The 17,632-nt window shown below is 35.7% G+C and overlaps 1 protein-coding gene across 50 annotated transcripts in view; it reads left to right on the top strand.

The window, feature by feature from the left end:
- Positions 1-17,632, top strand: part of RIMS1 (regulating synaptic membrane exocytosis 1) — a 473,493-nt gene that overhangs the window by 295,333 nt on the left and 160,528 nt on the right. For all 50 annotated transcript variants that reach the window (XM_049695398.1, XM_049695397.1, XM_049695400.1 and 47 more), the window contains 4 exons: positions 9,338-9,405; positions 9,990-10,100; positions 11,806-11,905; positions 15,874-15,997. In XM_049695398.1, coding sequence (XP_049551355.1) covers positions 9,338-9,405; positions 9,990-10,100; positions 11,806-11,905; positions 15,874-15,997 — 403 coding nt within the window. The remainder of the gene's footprint in view (positions 1-9,337; positions 9,406-9,989; positions 10,101-11,805; positions 11,906-15,873; positions 15,998-17,632) is intronic.

Here is a 17,632-nt window from a genome sequence, read left to right as displayed (position 1 = left end):
TTTAGAACAGCTCAATGGATTCACTGCATCTCCCTCATCAAGACCTCTGTGCACATTGTGTTGAGCTAAACATTTCAGAAATATCCAGGGACAGGGTGTTCCAGAATATGTCCTCCCTGATCTGGGCTTGGGTACGTCAGTGCAGCTGGGTGACTGTGGAGTTCTTTGTTTAAACAGCCAGCGTCCTGGGCGTCCTGGGTGGAAGCCGGTCCTTCTCAAGACGGCACCTGACCTGTGAGCAGTCAAGAAACCACCTTGAGTACTTTGAAGGCCAGTGAGGCATCCTGATGTTTTAAAGGAACAGGCTTTGGTGTGAAGGTTTAATCTAAGAGGAATACATTTTGAAATTACTATATTGGAAATGTAATTCTGGACTCATCCATCCCAACCTTAAATATTCGGGGCCTCTGGGTGAGAATCCCTTTCCCGTGTCAGTGGTTTCAGCTCCTCTGAAGTGCGATGTCTCGCTAATTAGCTGTGCGTATCCTGTGCTCACGTGTTGGCGAGGATGCCTCTTCCCTCCGTGTGCTTTGTGCTTTGTTACCTGCATCGCTTGCTCCCGTCACCTGGAGTGGGGGCCCAGCTGAAAGGTGGTGACATTGGACAGCTTGACCGCTTTGGTGCTGCGCCAGAGATCTAGCCCAGTGACCTTGCAGTGTTTTGCTTCCTGTTTTCCCGTGGCTATAATTTTGAAGGTGTACTTACCAGTTTTCTCTAGAGTAACATGGAGGCATAAAATGTTCTCCTAATTGCTATGCCGAGTGATTTCCCACCACCAGTCAAGGAACTTCCAACTTAAAAAAAAAGTCCTGTAGTAGATCTATAAATTATTTGCTTGCATAGCCAAAACAAAGACAAACAAACAACAAAAGAAAAGAAAACAAGAAAGGAGAAAAAACCCCAATATTTATGGTAACTTACTTGGCGGGAGGAAGCTCTGGTTTCAAAACATCTCTTTCTGTTACCAAAATGTTTGCTAGGGTGAATTTATTTTCTACTATTTTATAGCTTCACAATATATTTTTTACTTTTATTATTTTTTAAAATTTTTATTGGAGTATAGTTGCTTTACAATGTTGTGTTAGTTTCTGCTGTACAGCAAAGTGAATCAGTTATACGTACACATATATATCCCCTCTTTTTTAGATTTCCTTCCCATTTAGGTCACCACAGATCATTGAGTAGAGTTAGTTCCCTGTGCTATACAGTAGGTTCTCATTAGTTATCTATTTTATACATAGTAGTGTGTATGTCCCAATCTGCTAGTTCATCCCACCCCTCCTTCCCGCCTTGGTATCCATAAGTTTGTTCTCTACATCTGTGTCTCTATTTCTGCTTTGCATATAGCTTCACAATATATTTTTAAGTGGTAAGCAGTATCAAAAGAACTTCCGTTTTGTTCTGTATACCCTCAAAATTCATCTTTGTCATCATTTGAGTATTATTCTTGTTATTTATATCATTAAAACCAGGATAGTGTATTGATCTCCATTGATCTCCCTAATTTTCTATCTCTGGGATGTAAAGGCAGGCGGAAGTTGATTGGACCGTCAGGATTATTGCAGTGGATACTGTTTGGCTAGGGTTGCCTGGGCATGAGGTCTGGATAAAGACTCGCATTTTCCTTGATCAGAGATATTTGCATCCAGAGTTCTTTCTTGTAACGTCTATGCTGTGACCTTACCCAGTGCTACAGCTTCTGAAACCTTCGGGTAACACCCAGTCCCCAGACAATGAAAACAAATAAATCCCGGTTTTTTCCACAGGGTTTCTTGGCTGGTTGTTCCAAGACTTTGCACGTGACAGCTGGTCTGCCCGTGAATGGATTGCTCAGTGTCACAGAGGAAGCCTGGTCAGTTGGAAGGTGGCAGGGACACCTCCCTCCTATAGGCAGCAACCTCCCCGCTGCCATGGGAGAAGGGAAGCAGCGTCCCTAAGATTGTGAATTTGGGGATCTGCTCCCAAGGGTGCTTCGCTACGCTTTCTATGTGTAGATTCTGGGGAAGAAATGGCTCATTCGTGGGGCCTCAAACCATGTTTACGCATGAAATTTATTTTTCTCTAAACTATTCTCCATGCACATCCTTTTGCACTGTCATCAGTGACCTCAGACCTTTCTTTAGGTACATTTGTATTGTTATGTAATATGGATAATAAATACAGTCTGCTGTAGATTTCCTGAGGGCCATAAGCATCCTCATTTTATTATTCTAGGGCACAAAGGGGTTTGTGCGTGTGTGTGTGTGTGTGTGTGTGTGTGTGTGTGTATGTGTTTTCCGTTGTTGTTGCTCAGAACTTTCAGAAATTTGAATTTACTGACTTCTTTGGAAGCCTGTGGCATCAGGTCTATGTGGAGGTAAAGGACACAGACATCACTGCTGTGGGAGTATTTTTTTTTTTTTTTTTTTTTTGCGGTATGTGGGCCTCTCACTGTTGTGGCCTCTCCCATCGCGGAGCACAGGCTCCGGACGCACAGGCTCAGCGGCCATGGCTCACGGGCCCAGCCGCTCCGCGGCATGTGGGATCTTCCCGGACCGGGGCACGAACCCGTGTCCCCTGCATCGGCAGGCAGACTCTCAACCACTGCGCCACCAGGGAAGCCCAATGTGGGAGTATTTCTGAACCCTGAAACTTCACATAGTCTCAAAAATATAAATTTATGTGACCTTTAAAACTAGGAAAATCAAACTGTTTACGCTCTGAAATAGCTTTTTATTTCTCCATGTCTTTTAGGCCATTTAAAGTAAATTCACAAAATTTTCTGTGCTTTCCCAAAGCCCCAGCATCCAGAGTGACCCTGTTACAGATTTAAATTGACAGTTTTTTTTCTTAAAACCATCAATCTTGTTATGATGTAGATTATTTTGTTAGGAATATAAGCTTAAAAAAGGGAATATTAGAAGGTTAGGAATCTTATAACCTATAAATTTAACCTACATTAAACCTATTTTAATATAAATATTAAAATATATTCCATAACTAACGTCTGTACAAAATAATTTTAAGATAATACAGGCTGGTTTCAAAAAACATTTTCAGGGATATCTTTGAGTCATCAGAGAAAAAATATGAAGAGATAAAATAGCCTACTTGTTTCATGATATGGAAGATTTCAGTCACAAATATGTTCTTATACACCAAAAACGTTTTATTTTCTCACATGAAAATATCATATAAAGACGAAATGACAAAATGCTTATTTTCAGATGAAGGGTACATTGCGCAACCTGGTCAAATTAATTACTTCAGATATTTGAGGTTAGGGTAATCCGTATACATCTCAGTGTATAGACAACCTCACTAAAAAGGTAACCATTTTCTCAATCCCCCGGGTTCCCACTGGCTTTGTGGAAATTAACAGGAAGATTCCCGCCACTGTTTCTGTGTGTGATGGTTCCTTTTCTCAGCCTGTAACAATCAGGGTTAAAGAAATACTCCTTTCTTCTGAGCCCTTGAGCATCTGTTGTATACCAGGCCAAGTATTAATTTTTATAAACAGAGTGACTTTAACATTCTTCTAAGCCCATTTCGAGTCATCCAGTGGAAAGATTACTGATACCACTTGTATTTTAGCTATGATCGCTATCTATCAGTCTGATCTCTAACAGTGTGATTTCTTATCCCTAATCTCGATTATGTAACTATGTAGACAATGCAATCTATTTCTAAAGTCCTCTACAGTTTACAAAAACTGGCATATCTCATTTAAGCCTCATGGAACTTTTGTGCGGAAGTGGCATCATCCCCATTTCATAGGAGAGGACGAGGATTATAGAAATGAAGAGATGGCATCACGATAAAGCCCCTGATATGGCAGGGTTAGGGTGAGACTCACAGTCTCTAGCTTCCAGTGCAGGGCTCTTTTTACACCACAGCTGGGTTTTATATGTTTTATAGAAACAACATAATTTTAAATATTAGGTTAGATGATACTGTTCATAGAGAAATTAAACTATAGGGAGGTTCTCTGACTAGTCAAGGTTTCAAAAAAGTAAACTGTGGGGCAGAAAAAATATTATTACATGATGTTAGAATCGACAGAAACACGTATCAGTGTTATCATTGGAAATACTTTTCAGTGTATATTTTTACACTCCAATGGACGCTGGCATTTCTGGGGTGCTTTACAGTTTATATAGCACTTCATGTGCATTATCTCATCCTACCCTTGAAAGAACACTGGGATGCTCTAGAAGTTATTATCTCCAAAGTTGAGGGATTAATTGATACAATGGAGCTCAGAATTCAGCCAGAAGTGTTGATTCTGAGTTGCACAAAACTGCTTTGTAGAATTGTGTGGTGGTCGGGTTGACATTCCCAAAATTAGCTCTCAAATTCGCCAAACAATACATATAACCACCTCTACCAAATATGCTTACAAAATTCTCCTTTCCCAGATCATCTACCAGCCTTCTTGCCCGTGCCCTAAGATTATAAATCACAGAGACAGCATCACAGGTCCTCAAGCAAATATTTAATCTTTCTCTAGAGATAATTCAACTCTGGAGGTTCTATTCAATATAAATAATTTCTGAATGCAGACATCTTTGACACCTCATTAACTTAATAACTAAGAGTTGATGCATTTACTTGAACTGTCAAATTAATAAACCAAAGAGAGAGAGACGGTGGTATTATTGGTTCTATGATAGAAACAGAGCACATTGTGAACAAATGAGGATTTTGAAAGTGAAACTTGTAAGGTGCATTTGGAGAACAGCTACTTTTAACTAATCCCTAAAAGCTGGAGACCATGTAATCCTTCCAAGGAATGACAGTTGGTGTGTGTGACCTGGGCCCGCACCAGAAACTGGTGTTCCTTGGAATTATTTCAGTTCCTTAGAATTGTTGAAAAGGTTTTTGCTTGAAGACCACTAGTTTGGAGATGCCACCAGCCCTGCCTCAGGCCTTGCGTTCAGGGGACACAAATCTGCGACTTAATTACACAGCGTTTGCCATCAAATTGTGGGGTGGACTTTGGATTCTGAATGAAATCACCAAAAAATATTTGAGGACCAAAGCTTTTCTATACTAGGAACTTAGACTGACAGGAATTCGATTGTGAATGACAAGTTACTGATCTTGCATCCGTACCCATAGTATTTATTACTTCACAGATTGTGTGGTTAATGATTAAATTTAACACATACATGTTCCCATTTTATTTTAGTGCCTGGATACTAAGTCCTATTAAATAATAGTTGTTTCTTATCCCTGACTGTTAAATAAAACTTGGTAAATTCAGGCTTTCTGGGGCTCTGCTGTATAGAAAATTATTGCTGACTGATTTCACAGTTAGCTCCATTATTGTATATAATTTCAGGGTAGGAGTGAATATACTTGCCCTTTGCAGGCATAGAACTCTCTAAAATGAACTTCTAAAATATGAGGAAACTATTCAAAATGGCATTTTCGTGATATGAATCAGAAGTTAAGATTTTATCTCAGTTCTTAGACTTCACATTTTATTTCCTGTTTATGAAAATGTCCTTGTACAGTATTAAAATGAATTAAAGTGGATATTTTTATCATATTATAACCAAAGCAATATTTGTTAACCTGTGTGCTAATCATGGGACACAGTGTTAAAAATACCCAACTTTGTCTCAAATTAAAACCTCGTTCTTAGAACTGAGTTGGCTTTTGCATATGCACTGTGTATAGACGTACAATAAATGTTTTTGCCCAGTATTTTAATTTGTCTAGTGTTGTGCTGTAATAGAGTACCCTAGGATTCATCTAATTTTATTGAGTCTCAACATATATCCTGCTGCAGATTATAAACAAAAATAAAAGAGTAAAAATTTAAAGAGGTGTACGAAAACTCTGGGAAGGACGGTTCTTCTGATTTTTGGTCCATGATTTTTATAATTGTTTTGAATGGTGACAATCTGTTCTATGTAGGAAGAACAACTGATTTTTTGAGATGAGAAGTAGCAAAATTACGGATATGTATTATAAATTGTTCAGTTACTGTGAATTGATCTTGGAATTGCTTTGAGTCCCATCTTTCATCATCATTATAATGACATTAAAAATACATTATGTATGTTTTCTGGTGATGGAAAAGTCCAGATTTTCTAATGCTTCAAGGCTTTCATGTCGATAACCTTTCCTTGACTACTCACACATTAGATGGGCATTCCACTTGGTCAACGGTAGCTGCTATGTAAACTGTGAAATAGGTATTTAATGTGTGAAATTAGCTATGGTTCTCTCCTGACAGTTTTAATATACCCATACAGACTCAACCATGCATCTGCATTATTTAGAAGGTGTTTTTGTTCGTTGCCTTCGATTGGTCTTATTGGAATCCACTGTGCTTTGACATTAGCTATCACAAGGTACAAAAATTTAACTCATAGAGATGCATGTTTATGCACTGTTAACATACTCTTCATAATGACCTGGGTTGAGGCAGAGGTAGTTCTCTTTACAGAAAGCTCATGTGTCCTTAGCTGACTTTTATTTGTGCAATGAAAGCTGTCTGCTTACTTATGAAGTGTAATTAACCTGCTTTTTCACAAGGAGTAGGATAAAAGTCTGTTTTTCATGTTTTCACGAAAAAATAATGCTCAAATTATAACACTTCATTGGACTTGGATATTTATGAACTTGCCATTTCAGTTGACAGAAGCATCTATATCCTGGATTTAAATTAATGACAATAGTAAATTCATTCCTTTACAGTTGTATCGAGCACGAGAACCAAAATGCTTTTGCATCAATTCCATAAGCAAATACCATGCATTTATCATTTTGTAGCTATGCCACCTGGCAACCAATATCTTTAATCACCTATTAGGAAAGTAATCAAGGAAAATGATTTATATTAATGAAATACTAGAGTCTGAATATTTTAGGGGGGAGTTTTGTTGAGTGTCACTTCTATTAATAATAGAGAAATGTGTCTTATAAAGACAAATTAGAGTACTTAAAACGTCAATAATATCTTTACAATTTAATAATACATGGAAAGAAGAAACACATATAGTTTAAAAGTACATATTTAGATTTTAGAATGTACTTTTTGTAAATCTTTAAGCAAAAATGTTATATTTTAATGGGTGATGATGAAATTAGTTCTAAGAAAGCTGTCAAAAACTGTTCAGAAAGCGAGGGAAGTGTAATTCTGTACTAAAATATATGCAACTCTTAGTGTATGCTGAAATACTTAATGTCTCTTTTAGATTTACATTTATTAGTCATTTTTAGTAGATTTCCAAAAACTGAAAAACAGAATTTCTAGAGCTGCAAAATCGGTTCCATTCATATGAGCACTAATGTAAGAATTAGTTCTGACGGAACACCTGAATGGCCCGGCAAGCTGTATATATACATATGTATCTCCCATCTTAAGCCAGTTTAATTAGACCCTCCATTCACCATCATTATCCTACACAGCTTACCACAGAAAACCACTGCCTGAAAGCAGTCTTTTCATAATCAACTGTGCTCAGTATCATTACCGAATTGTACTGGAAACATCACCTTTCAGCTCTTCGCATATAAGGAGCCCTTTTTGCCCAGCAGACATTCATCAGGTACCAATACCTAGATTTTCTCAGGAAAAGGTGAGTGAAACAAGGTTGGACCCCCCTACGAGGAGCTGGAAGATGAGCCAGATAAGGACCCCAAGGAGTCCAGTTTCTAAGATCTAAGTCAGTTCCTTCAAGACACGATGAACTGGTTCCTTGAAGCCTTTAAAATAGGAAGGATTTTTGTCATTTCTTTAAACCTTAGAGACTTCGCAAAGCAGCTTCCACCTTAATGACTAATTTTTCTTCTTCAAGCCCCACAAATATCTCAGTGGGTCTGTTAATTTGTCACAGTACTTCAGAATGAATCAACATTTAATGAGTCATCAGCCTTATTACTAGGTTTGTGAAATTTTAGGGAGAAAGCCTTATGAATTGCAACAGTCTTTTGAACAATCTTGGTAGTTACTACTGAGTAGTAATTTTAATTTTATTATTATTATAAATAGTCTTTCTTTCAAGAGGAATGGTGCCATAATACTAAAGGCAAAGCAACTTTAAAAATAAGCACACGAAGTTTCACAAACAGTAAAAATAAAGGAGGAAAAACACCTTTCCTTTTACAACTTTCCTTATATCCCATTAACTAAGGTGGTTCAGAAGAATATTAGAAATCTATAGTTGCCAAGCCATGTATACCTTTTAAAGTATATGATTATGAGAAGGATATGAACTCCATGTGGAGTAAATTTTAACAGAATATAGTTTCATAGAACATACTGCTGTTATCTACATGCCATATTTGAAGAGCATTTTAGTATTTATTGTAGGATATATATCATTCTACTAAGAAATTGAAGTATATGGATTTTTTTGTGCCTGCAGATTTTAAACTTGTTTTTTTCGTTTTCTATGATATTTCTTTTACGGTGCCTGAATTTGCCATGCCTGTCATCTACATTAAATTCTTTATTTATAACCTTCACAGACAGCATCCAAAACATATTTTCCTAACAGTGAGCTAGACATCTCACTGTTAGCAGGCATGCTTTACTCACTCTCCTAATGTTTTTCTCTTGGAAGAAAATTTTTCATTGATTGAATCTGATATTTAAAATGTAAAACGTCATTTATTCTCATATGGTTACCCACTCTGGCCTTTCTGCCTATGCAAATACAGCACTGCTGCTTTCCATTAATTTTTTTTCTCTTTTTTTTTCTCAAACACTTTCTTTCACATTATATTTTGAAGCCAAAAACATCAAACTAAAGGTTCATAAGTTCATGTTTACAAAGTTAGGATTTTTTAAAGTCTTTTTTATGACTTAAGTAAAAGTGAATACTTTGTCATTTGTATGTACTCTTTTGCCGAACGTTATTCTGGACATTTAACTTTCAACACCATGTCCTAAAAAAATGTGTGCCCAGTTGTAGAGACCAGAGAATAAGTTTGAAAGATATGATGAAGTTCACAAGAGTTGAAGAGGAGGCACTAAATTTTAATAGTTCAGTGAATACAGTTCTAACCAACATCACTAATGACAGTCTGTGCCTTGGCATGGGTAGTCCTCTGAGGGGAGGGAGGTGGAATAACCTAGATCTGTCTGTACTTTTTATGTGTTTCTGGACCGAGAGTAAAAGATAACCCTCCCCTCGTATGACGTGCATCTGTGGCACACATTCATTCCGGGCGTCCGGGTCACAGGCTGTGCAGTGCAGGTGTGTATCATCCTGAGATGTACACACTCGCGATTACGATATTCATAACCCTTTACTTTACAGATTGAAGAAGTTGCGTGTAAAGTGTTCCTTCTCCACGTGAAAGCCGTTACACTTTTCATTCTCTTCCTACTATGCAGGTGACTTGGATTATTACTGGCTGGATCCCGCCACGTGGCATAGCCGGGAAACATCACCTATTAGCTCAGTAAGCATTCTGGGAGGGAGAGTTGGGAATTCAGGGACTGTGTGTGCTGTTCGTTATCCTTTGCTGATACATGATAGATAGGAATCTTACTCTGCTCCATTTTACATTTTATGAAAGTATTGATTTCATTTGACAGTACAGTTTTGAAGAAAAAAACAGTATCACTGAATAATAACCAATTTTAAAGTAACTAACAGCAAGTGTTAAATAACGGCTGTAGGTAGATGAGATATTATTTGGTTAATGATGTCAACATTAACAACTCAAAATATAGAATCGATTTGATTTAGGTAAGCAGATATATTTTAAAATTTCAATTCATTTCATTTCAGAACCATAGTTTAGAGATGTACTTAGTTACTGACTACTTTTAGAACAATTTAGTATAGTAAGTACCTATTGCAAATAAAATATAGCACTAAAAGAAAATTGTTATGAGTCAAGGATAGAGCCCACCAGAATAAAGAATTCCCTCAGAGTGTCCTTAAATGAGGAAATCGCACCATGCTACAACCAATAATTATGTGTCTGTAGGAAAGAAAACAGCAGGTTTATCTTTTGTAACTTTGTTCATGTTTTAATAGCATCCTGTAACGTGGCAGCCATCTAAAGAGGGGGACCGATTAATTGGACGCGTTATTCTTAACAAGAGAACAACCATGCCCAAAGAATCAGGTGCATTACTGGGTCTGAAAGTAAGTATGCTGGTTTATGATGTTCTTAAAGGCTGAATTACAGTGTGGACTACATTCAGCAAAGTTGCTGACAATGATTTTTAAGTATCTTCTCCTCCTCTTCAAAATAAAGTTCATCTAGTGAATATACCTTGTTAATATATTGATGTCTTATGGTATATTCAGTACTTTTATTGGGGTAATAGTTTAGAATCATTTGCTAAAATGGCATACAGATGTCTTAGGAAGCCGCAATAAAATACAGGAAAATGAAATAATTTTTCTCTGAATATAAAGTTCAAGGACAATTTTTACATTAAAATGGTTTTAATGGAAAGTAGTAAAGTTAAATAATGTGGACATTATAATTTTATTATATCCTGACAAACAACACCAAACATTATTAAAGAGATTGTTTCCTAAGTGCAATACAGTTTATGGTAATACCAAAAGAGTAAAATGTATCTTTTACAAATATTACCTGACTTCTAACAGATATAATCTTTAAAAAACTAATAAATTACAAAGATGTAATTTCGGTAAGAAAAAACATATATATACATTTTGTTTTATTATGTGTGTGCATGTGTACGAGTGTTGTCACATGGTTTCATTTGCTTCCGTAAACTTAAAGAAACATTTAAAGATGTTGCAGAGGGCTTCCCTGGTGGCGCAGTGGTTGAGGGTCCGCCTGCCAATGCAGGGGACACAGGTTCATGCCCCGGTCCAGCAGGATCCCACATGCCGCGGAGCGGCTGGGCCCGTGAGCCATGGCCGCTGAGCCTGCGCGTCCGGAGCCTGTGCTCCGCAACGGGAGAATCCACAACAGTGAGAGGCCCATGTACCAAAAAAAAAGATGTTGCTTTAAAATTATTATTTACCAACAGATTGTATTATAGTTGGATGATAGTTTAACCTCTTCAAAACCATCAACTATTTATCCAACTAAACATTTGTTATTCAGTTAACGTCACCTTATTAATTATTATCATTAGTTTCTCCTGCTATGAAATAATTCTGATCACTTCCACTATTGGGCGTGACCCTAAGAATATGGATCAACCTCAACTTTTGACATTATCCCTCCCATTTTTAATTATACACATTGAGCCCCTGCATTGGGAGAAATTAAACTTAGAAACTTTCCGATGTGTTTAATTTTAGTTACGGAGGAAAATCCAGGTGAGCGTGTTAATTATTCAGTGATATAACTCAGACTTGGAGAGTTCGACTGGATCCTATATGTATTGATATTTCAGATGAGGAGGTCATTCGGGTGGTCAGGAGCTGAGATCAACTTAGGCTATTACTCTGGACCACGGTGAACTGCTTCCCCAAAGAGACCTGTTCTTAGTTTAAATCCCCAGTCTTTGTCTTAGACCTACATTCTACTAAAAATGTACAAAAGAGATCAACATCTCACGTCACAATGGGACATGATCTGAGTGTAGAAATTCAAGTGAGTTTAGAGGGTAAAGAAAAAATACATCCCAGTTAGTCAACTGTGTCAAACACCTGCTGTCTGATGGTGAGAGGGGGAGACCTCGTCTTTTGGGAGTGCGTTGTCCCTGGTGCAGGCTCCTTTGACCACAAATGGATTGCACTTCATTTGTGTTCCTGCAACCCATCCTAAACACCTCACAAAAGCTGTAGGATTAATTCCTCAAACAAAGAAACGTATGTCTCAGTGTGAGTCTTGGGAACTTACAAATTTATAATTACCCAGGTTGTTGGAGGGAAAATGACTGACATAGGACGCCTCGGTGCTTTCATCACCAAAGTAAAGAAGGGTAGCCTCGCAGATGTAGTTGGACACTTGAGAGCAGGTAAAGTTTCACTTTTAAACAGTTAAGTAATGTGTGCTCTGTGTATGGTGGTTTTCAACTTTGGGTAAGTTATGCATAAGTAAATAACTAATTTTAATGCATGCATACAGATTTGTTTCCTGATACGGATACTTAACTAACTGCAAAAATAGGTAACTATACCTCAATGGCAGTTTGGAGAAAATGAGTAGGAATCTTATTATTTACGTAAAAATACATAGACACAAAATGCTGAAGGATTACTAATTTTCGTAGATGGCTTCCTAATGTTGCTACAAAAATCCAAAACAGTTTAGCCTGTGCAAAAGATAACATCACTATTTAGTCCTTTATTTTATAAGCCATAGTAATTATTAAAGTTCTTCATAGTGGTCCCCAAACACTTATTCAGTACCAGTGATTTTAATAAAATGTAATCATAATCACATTCCTTACACAGATTATGTAATATATTATTTGTTAATTTAAATGTGACCTAGATTGTATTCATGCAGATGTGCTACTTCTTGGTATTTGGAAATTTACATTATGTTACTTTGTAACCTTAATATGACATAATAAAATCATTTAATATATTGAAACATACCATACTTAGTAGCAACATACTTTAAAATTTATTTTCAATAAACTGGTTTTTTTCATTTTAGTAAAAATCATATTAACATATTGTCTCCAGTTTGCTGTACTTCAGAGTTTAGTAGAAATCTTTTGGTGAGAGTGTCTGCTCACCCATTTGCCAGACAGTTACAGAGAAAACAGAGTAGGCTGACCTGTCGAAGTGAGGATTAATAACCTGTAGCACATGGAAAGAGAACGTTTCTATTTCGACTGTGTTTTCAGTTTTTATACCATAAGGTTATAATTATTGAGACCTTTATTAAAATATTCTATGACTGTTAAGGACATTTTTGTTGTAGTTATCAGGATATCAGTTCAAAATCATTTAGATTTTTTTCTTTGATAGAGACATGCTCTCCAGGTATCATACGTGGAGAAAAAACAAATGAGGGATTTTTCTCCATCTGCTATAGACACAGCTTTGAAGATGTGTACTGTACACTATTGTTTCTTATCGGGGACTATTTATGATTCCATAAGAAAACAACTCAATCAGGAGTGACTGTGTCAATAACCTGAGTCTTTGCTTGTTTAATGACTTGAAAAGAAGCCTTGAAAAGTATGAGTCCCTTGTTGCCTACTCAAGTGTAAAATACCTTTAGCTACAGAAATCTGAACTTGCAGATCAGATTATAAACATGATATCTTTTGGGTTTTTTCTTTGTGTTTTAATAGACAATTTCTTAAGAAAGTCAGTGAAGGGGTTTTTCTATATTATATATCCCTCGTAGTGATTTTCACTTAACACCCTTATGTGCCTAGAGTCTGAGAAACTTTAAAATGTCAGAAGCTCCATTTAAATAACTATAAAACATATAAGTGTACTTTTCACTTGAAGCAATTGATGTAACTGAAAAACATATTTTTAAAAATTAGATAATATATCCTGTTTGATTTACATTATTATTTAGGAACTACTTTCCTTCTGTTTGCATATAAACTGCATTGACCTTTAAAAGTACAGTTTGTTTGTTTTTTATTAGCGTGACCTTTGCAGCCCACGAATTGACCTTAGCATTTGCAGTCTTGCTGTAGCTTTTTCTACTGCTGTTCCCCTAAGTCTGTGCCCTGCTCCACTGCTTGACGTAATGATCAAACCACAAACTTGGCACTGACACTCTCCTTATTAAGACCCCTCAGTGTCTCTCAGGCACCATCTGCTCAGGTCAAAGCTCTGTAGTTTACCCCCAACTTCCAGCCACCTCCTTACCAGTCGTCTCATCCCCAGCCATGGTGGTCCACCCAGGCAGCTGTTTCCACCTCCAGGACCTGGCCAGTGCCTCTCGTGTCCGTGGGCTTTGCTGCTCTTGTGATCTGCCTGTTGAAGTCCTCACCATCCTTCAAAGCCCACGTAAAGTTGCTTTAGTTCTCAAGGGTTTCCTGACATCTCCCCTGAGCAGTAACTAATAACTTCCTCCCTGGCATTCCTTCTGTTCCTCAGATGAATTCCTATCATTGCCTGTAACATTTGATTAAAGGTATTCATTTCTGTATTTCTCCTCCACCAAATTTAAGGACAGGAGAAAGTCTCTTTTATCTTTGTATCCTTATAATCTACATCCCTGCCTGAAAAGAGGACTCAGATATACATAAATATTGTTAAGGAAATCACCGTCTAGTTTAGGAGTTCTTGATTTGTAAATAATTAAATACATGCATTAAGTTAATTTGATATTGGAAGTTATGCTTCCAGGTTGCTGGCTATAAATAGAAGAATTTTATAGTGCAGTGCTTTTGCAAAATGTTCATTGCAGCACATTACTGGGTAGCAAAGTTGATGTAATGGGTTGCATCCATTATTTAGAAAAACAAAAAGAACATGGTAGAATAGAAAATATCAGGGTAAGTATTGTTTTAGAAAATATATTTTCGTACACACACATACATGTATACATTCACGTGCTGTAAACTTTATTTCTTTTCTTGGTCAATAAATTTAAAAGACTGCAAATATATTTTAAATATGTATTATTATTTTTTAATATAGTGAAGGGTATTTGTTGCCTTTTTGAAAAACTGCTAGGTAACATCTTAGATCAAACGATCAGAAGTGATTTAACTACTGGTACTAACCATACTCTTTTCTCATACCAAAGCAGCATTATATGCTTTTCAAATATTTGCTTTTTTACTTCTGAGTAAGCAAACACTTGAGGGGGGGGATTACTTTAAATAACCCTAGGAAAACAAAACTTTTCTACTTTTTTTTAAAGGCATAGCTAAAAACGAAACAATTCCATATTTATCGTTAGCTTTAAAACGTACAATGATGATATTGATCCATTAGTTTGCCACACATTTCCTTTGCTACTAAAGTGTTATAGGCACTGAGAACAACAAAATAAGCAGAAACATAAACAAAAAAACTAAGACACTCCAAAGTATCACTGAGGCTGGGATATTTCAGCTGAGCCTCCGTTGTCACTTGAAGGATACTGGGCGGAGGCATTTGAGACCTAAAACTGCTCTAAATATTTATGAAAATAAATAATTTTTCCCACATGGTCTTTGGTGAAAACTCTAGTTAACATAACAGGTTGTTTGCATTGTGTATTTTCACATCGTAGCACTCTCCTTGATGACTCTTCAGTTATCTAACAACCTAATAAGCACTATAGTTTTATTACTTTAAACGTATTTTCTAATTTTACTTTAATGCTCACAATATGTATTATGTATAGAACGTGTGTGTTATGAACATCTGGAAGTGGGTTAACTGTCATGCAACAGTTTTACATCTGCTTGCTTTGTAACTTGCCATATAGCTCCTTGCGTTACCCTCTGGGTATGAATTCAAATCCTTTCATGCATTTTTATTCTGTTGTGCATCTGGAGAAGGCAATGGAACATGACTTACAGTTGGAAAATTCATGCTAACAAATGTTAACTGCTGTTTCTACTAAAAGTAAAGCAGGATTTATGCAGCGTTTAATAATCTTTCATGTATAGAGCCGCCTACATTTATTATATGGAGGGCATGCTGCTAATTATTATTTTTTAATGTTTCCAAATGAGCTGTGCTAATTCCATCCCATAGCATGAGATGATTTTTATATGATTTCTGGTATTTCTCAAAAGATAAAGGTAGATTGTATTGTGCTGTTTCCAGTGACCAGTAATATTCTACTGGGGAAAGAAAAAGAAAAAGAAAAAAAAAGAAGAAGAAAAAAAGTGTCTAGAAGAAACATTTAGCTGCCATTATATGGCAATCAATTTGCTTTCAAGAGCAGAGCCTAGACAATTAAATTATTTGTATATGTTTTGCATTTCTTTGTTAAAAAAAAAACAAGAAAAGATAAAAATAAACAGAATATATAAGGTAAAAAAATACCCTTTTTTTTAAATTCAAGGGGATGAAGTTCTAGAATGGAATGGTAAACCCCTGCCGGGAGCTACAAATGAAGAAGTTTACAACATTATTTTAGAATCAAAATCAGAACCTCAAGTTGAAATTATTGTTTCAAGGCCTATTGGGTAAGGCTAAAAAAACTTACTTCTTAAGTCTAGTAAATTACATGTATTAGCAGGGTTTTTAAAAGAAGTTTATACATTCATACAGTACATGTTAACATGGATAGTTTTTTCTTCAAATATGGGCATACATTTTAGAATTTTTAAATCTCTTAATTTTTAAACTTGAATACTGAATTTTCTTCACTACATTTTAGGAGCTCCAGAATTTAACAATTTTAGTATCAAAAAGTATTGATCTGTATTTTTCAGAAGTGGACTATAAAGTAAAAATATTTTATTTTAATGGTAGAACTATTTATTTTTATTAATTCTAAACTAGTATAGTATTTCCTTAAAGGGAGTCACTAACAAACTCATCTTCTTGTGATATTTAAAATAGTAATCATTTCATACGTCTACATGCACTTTTTATTATTCTACTAAGAATGGAATATTTTTTCTATATCTTTACCCATGGGTAGTTCCAGATTTTATTTAAAATCAAGCAAGTTTGAAATATTTAAACATTTTAATTGGCCATAATTGGTATGATATTTTTGAAACTCCAGTATTCAGCATAATTTAATTATCTACAGCCAATGGGATATTTTCTCTGTCTGTGTATAGAGTTCCCATATTGGTAGATTCTCATAACAAGTCCACAGAGTCCAGAACATTCATTTTGCCTGTCTGTAATTTTTTGGAAGGCATTTTGAACTGTCTCATTATAGTTGGCTTAACGTTTGAGTATATTTTTGGAAATTATTCCCTTTTTTGTATTCTCTAAAATATTATAGAGCCATTAATTCAAGACTTTTTATGCTGGAAGAGTTAGTAACCTTAAATTTTTGTTGTTCTCATGGATATATGTCAATGCAAAACATACCAGGAAATATAATTATCCTAATTCTCAAAGAACTGAAACTGTATGATCATATATTCCAAAGAAAAATATATATACAAAACTCTAAAATAAAGGCAAACTTATAACCAATTTTAAGTGGTGATTATTAAGAGTAAATATTGAAGGCATTTGCAGAAGTATTGTACATTTCCATGCAGATTTATTAAAAATAGTGACACTATATAATTTATGCTAGTTTTACATGACGTGTTTTAGTGCTGAGGTAAATATGAGGCTGGAAAAGAGGTAAGTAAATTGGAAAATGAATCAAAAGTATAAAAAACAAAATTTAAAATCAACCATTGTGCACATTGCCAAATACTTTCAAATATATAGTGGTTTTAAAAGTAATCAGCTAAAACGCCATTGATTCATGATGACTTAAAAATAAAAGAACTAACAGACAATTAAAGTGGACTGGAATAACACTTTCATTATATTTAGTGTTGTGCAAAATTAATTTTAAAAGTATTATTTGCATAGCCACACCTCAACTGTCTTGGATTGTGGAATTCAGAGGAATATGGGAATATGAAGCTTATATTTAAATAAAAATCAATCTGGCATCAACTTTCCAGTTAATAGGGAAATGATTAGAATCGTGGAAGAATAATTCTAGCTATATTTAATAATTGTTTAATGTAGTTGTGTAATTAATTTAAAGCAGAAAGCAGATATCTAGTCATAGTTTTGTGGGATAGAGATTCCAAGAAGCATTCCAAATGTAATTTACATGCTCATTGACCTGCATG

The sequence above is a fragment of the Orcinus orca genome, chromosome 12 (genome assembly GCF_937001465.1).
Source record: "Orcinus orca chromosome 12, mOrcOrc1.1, whole genome shotgun sequence".
NCBI classification, from domain to species: Eukaryota; Metazoa; Chordata; class Mammalia; order Artiodactyla; family Delphinidae; genus Orcinus; species Orcinus orca.
The sequence above is the reverse complement of the archived record's forward strand: the minus strand, read 5'-3'. Positions and strand labels throughout refer to the sequence as shown.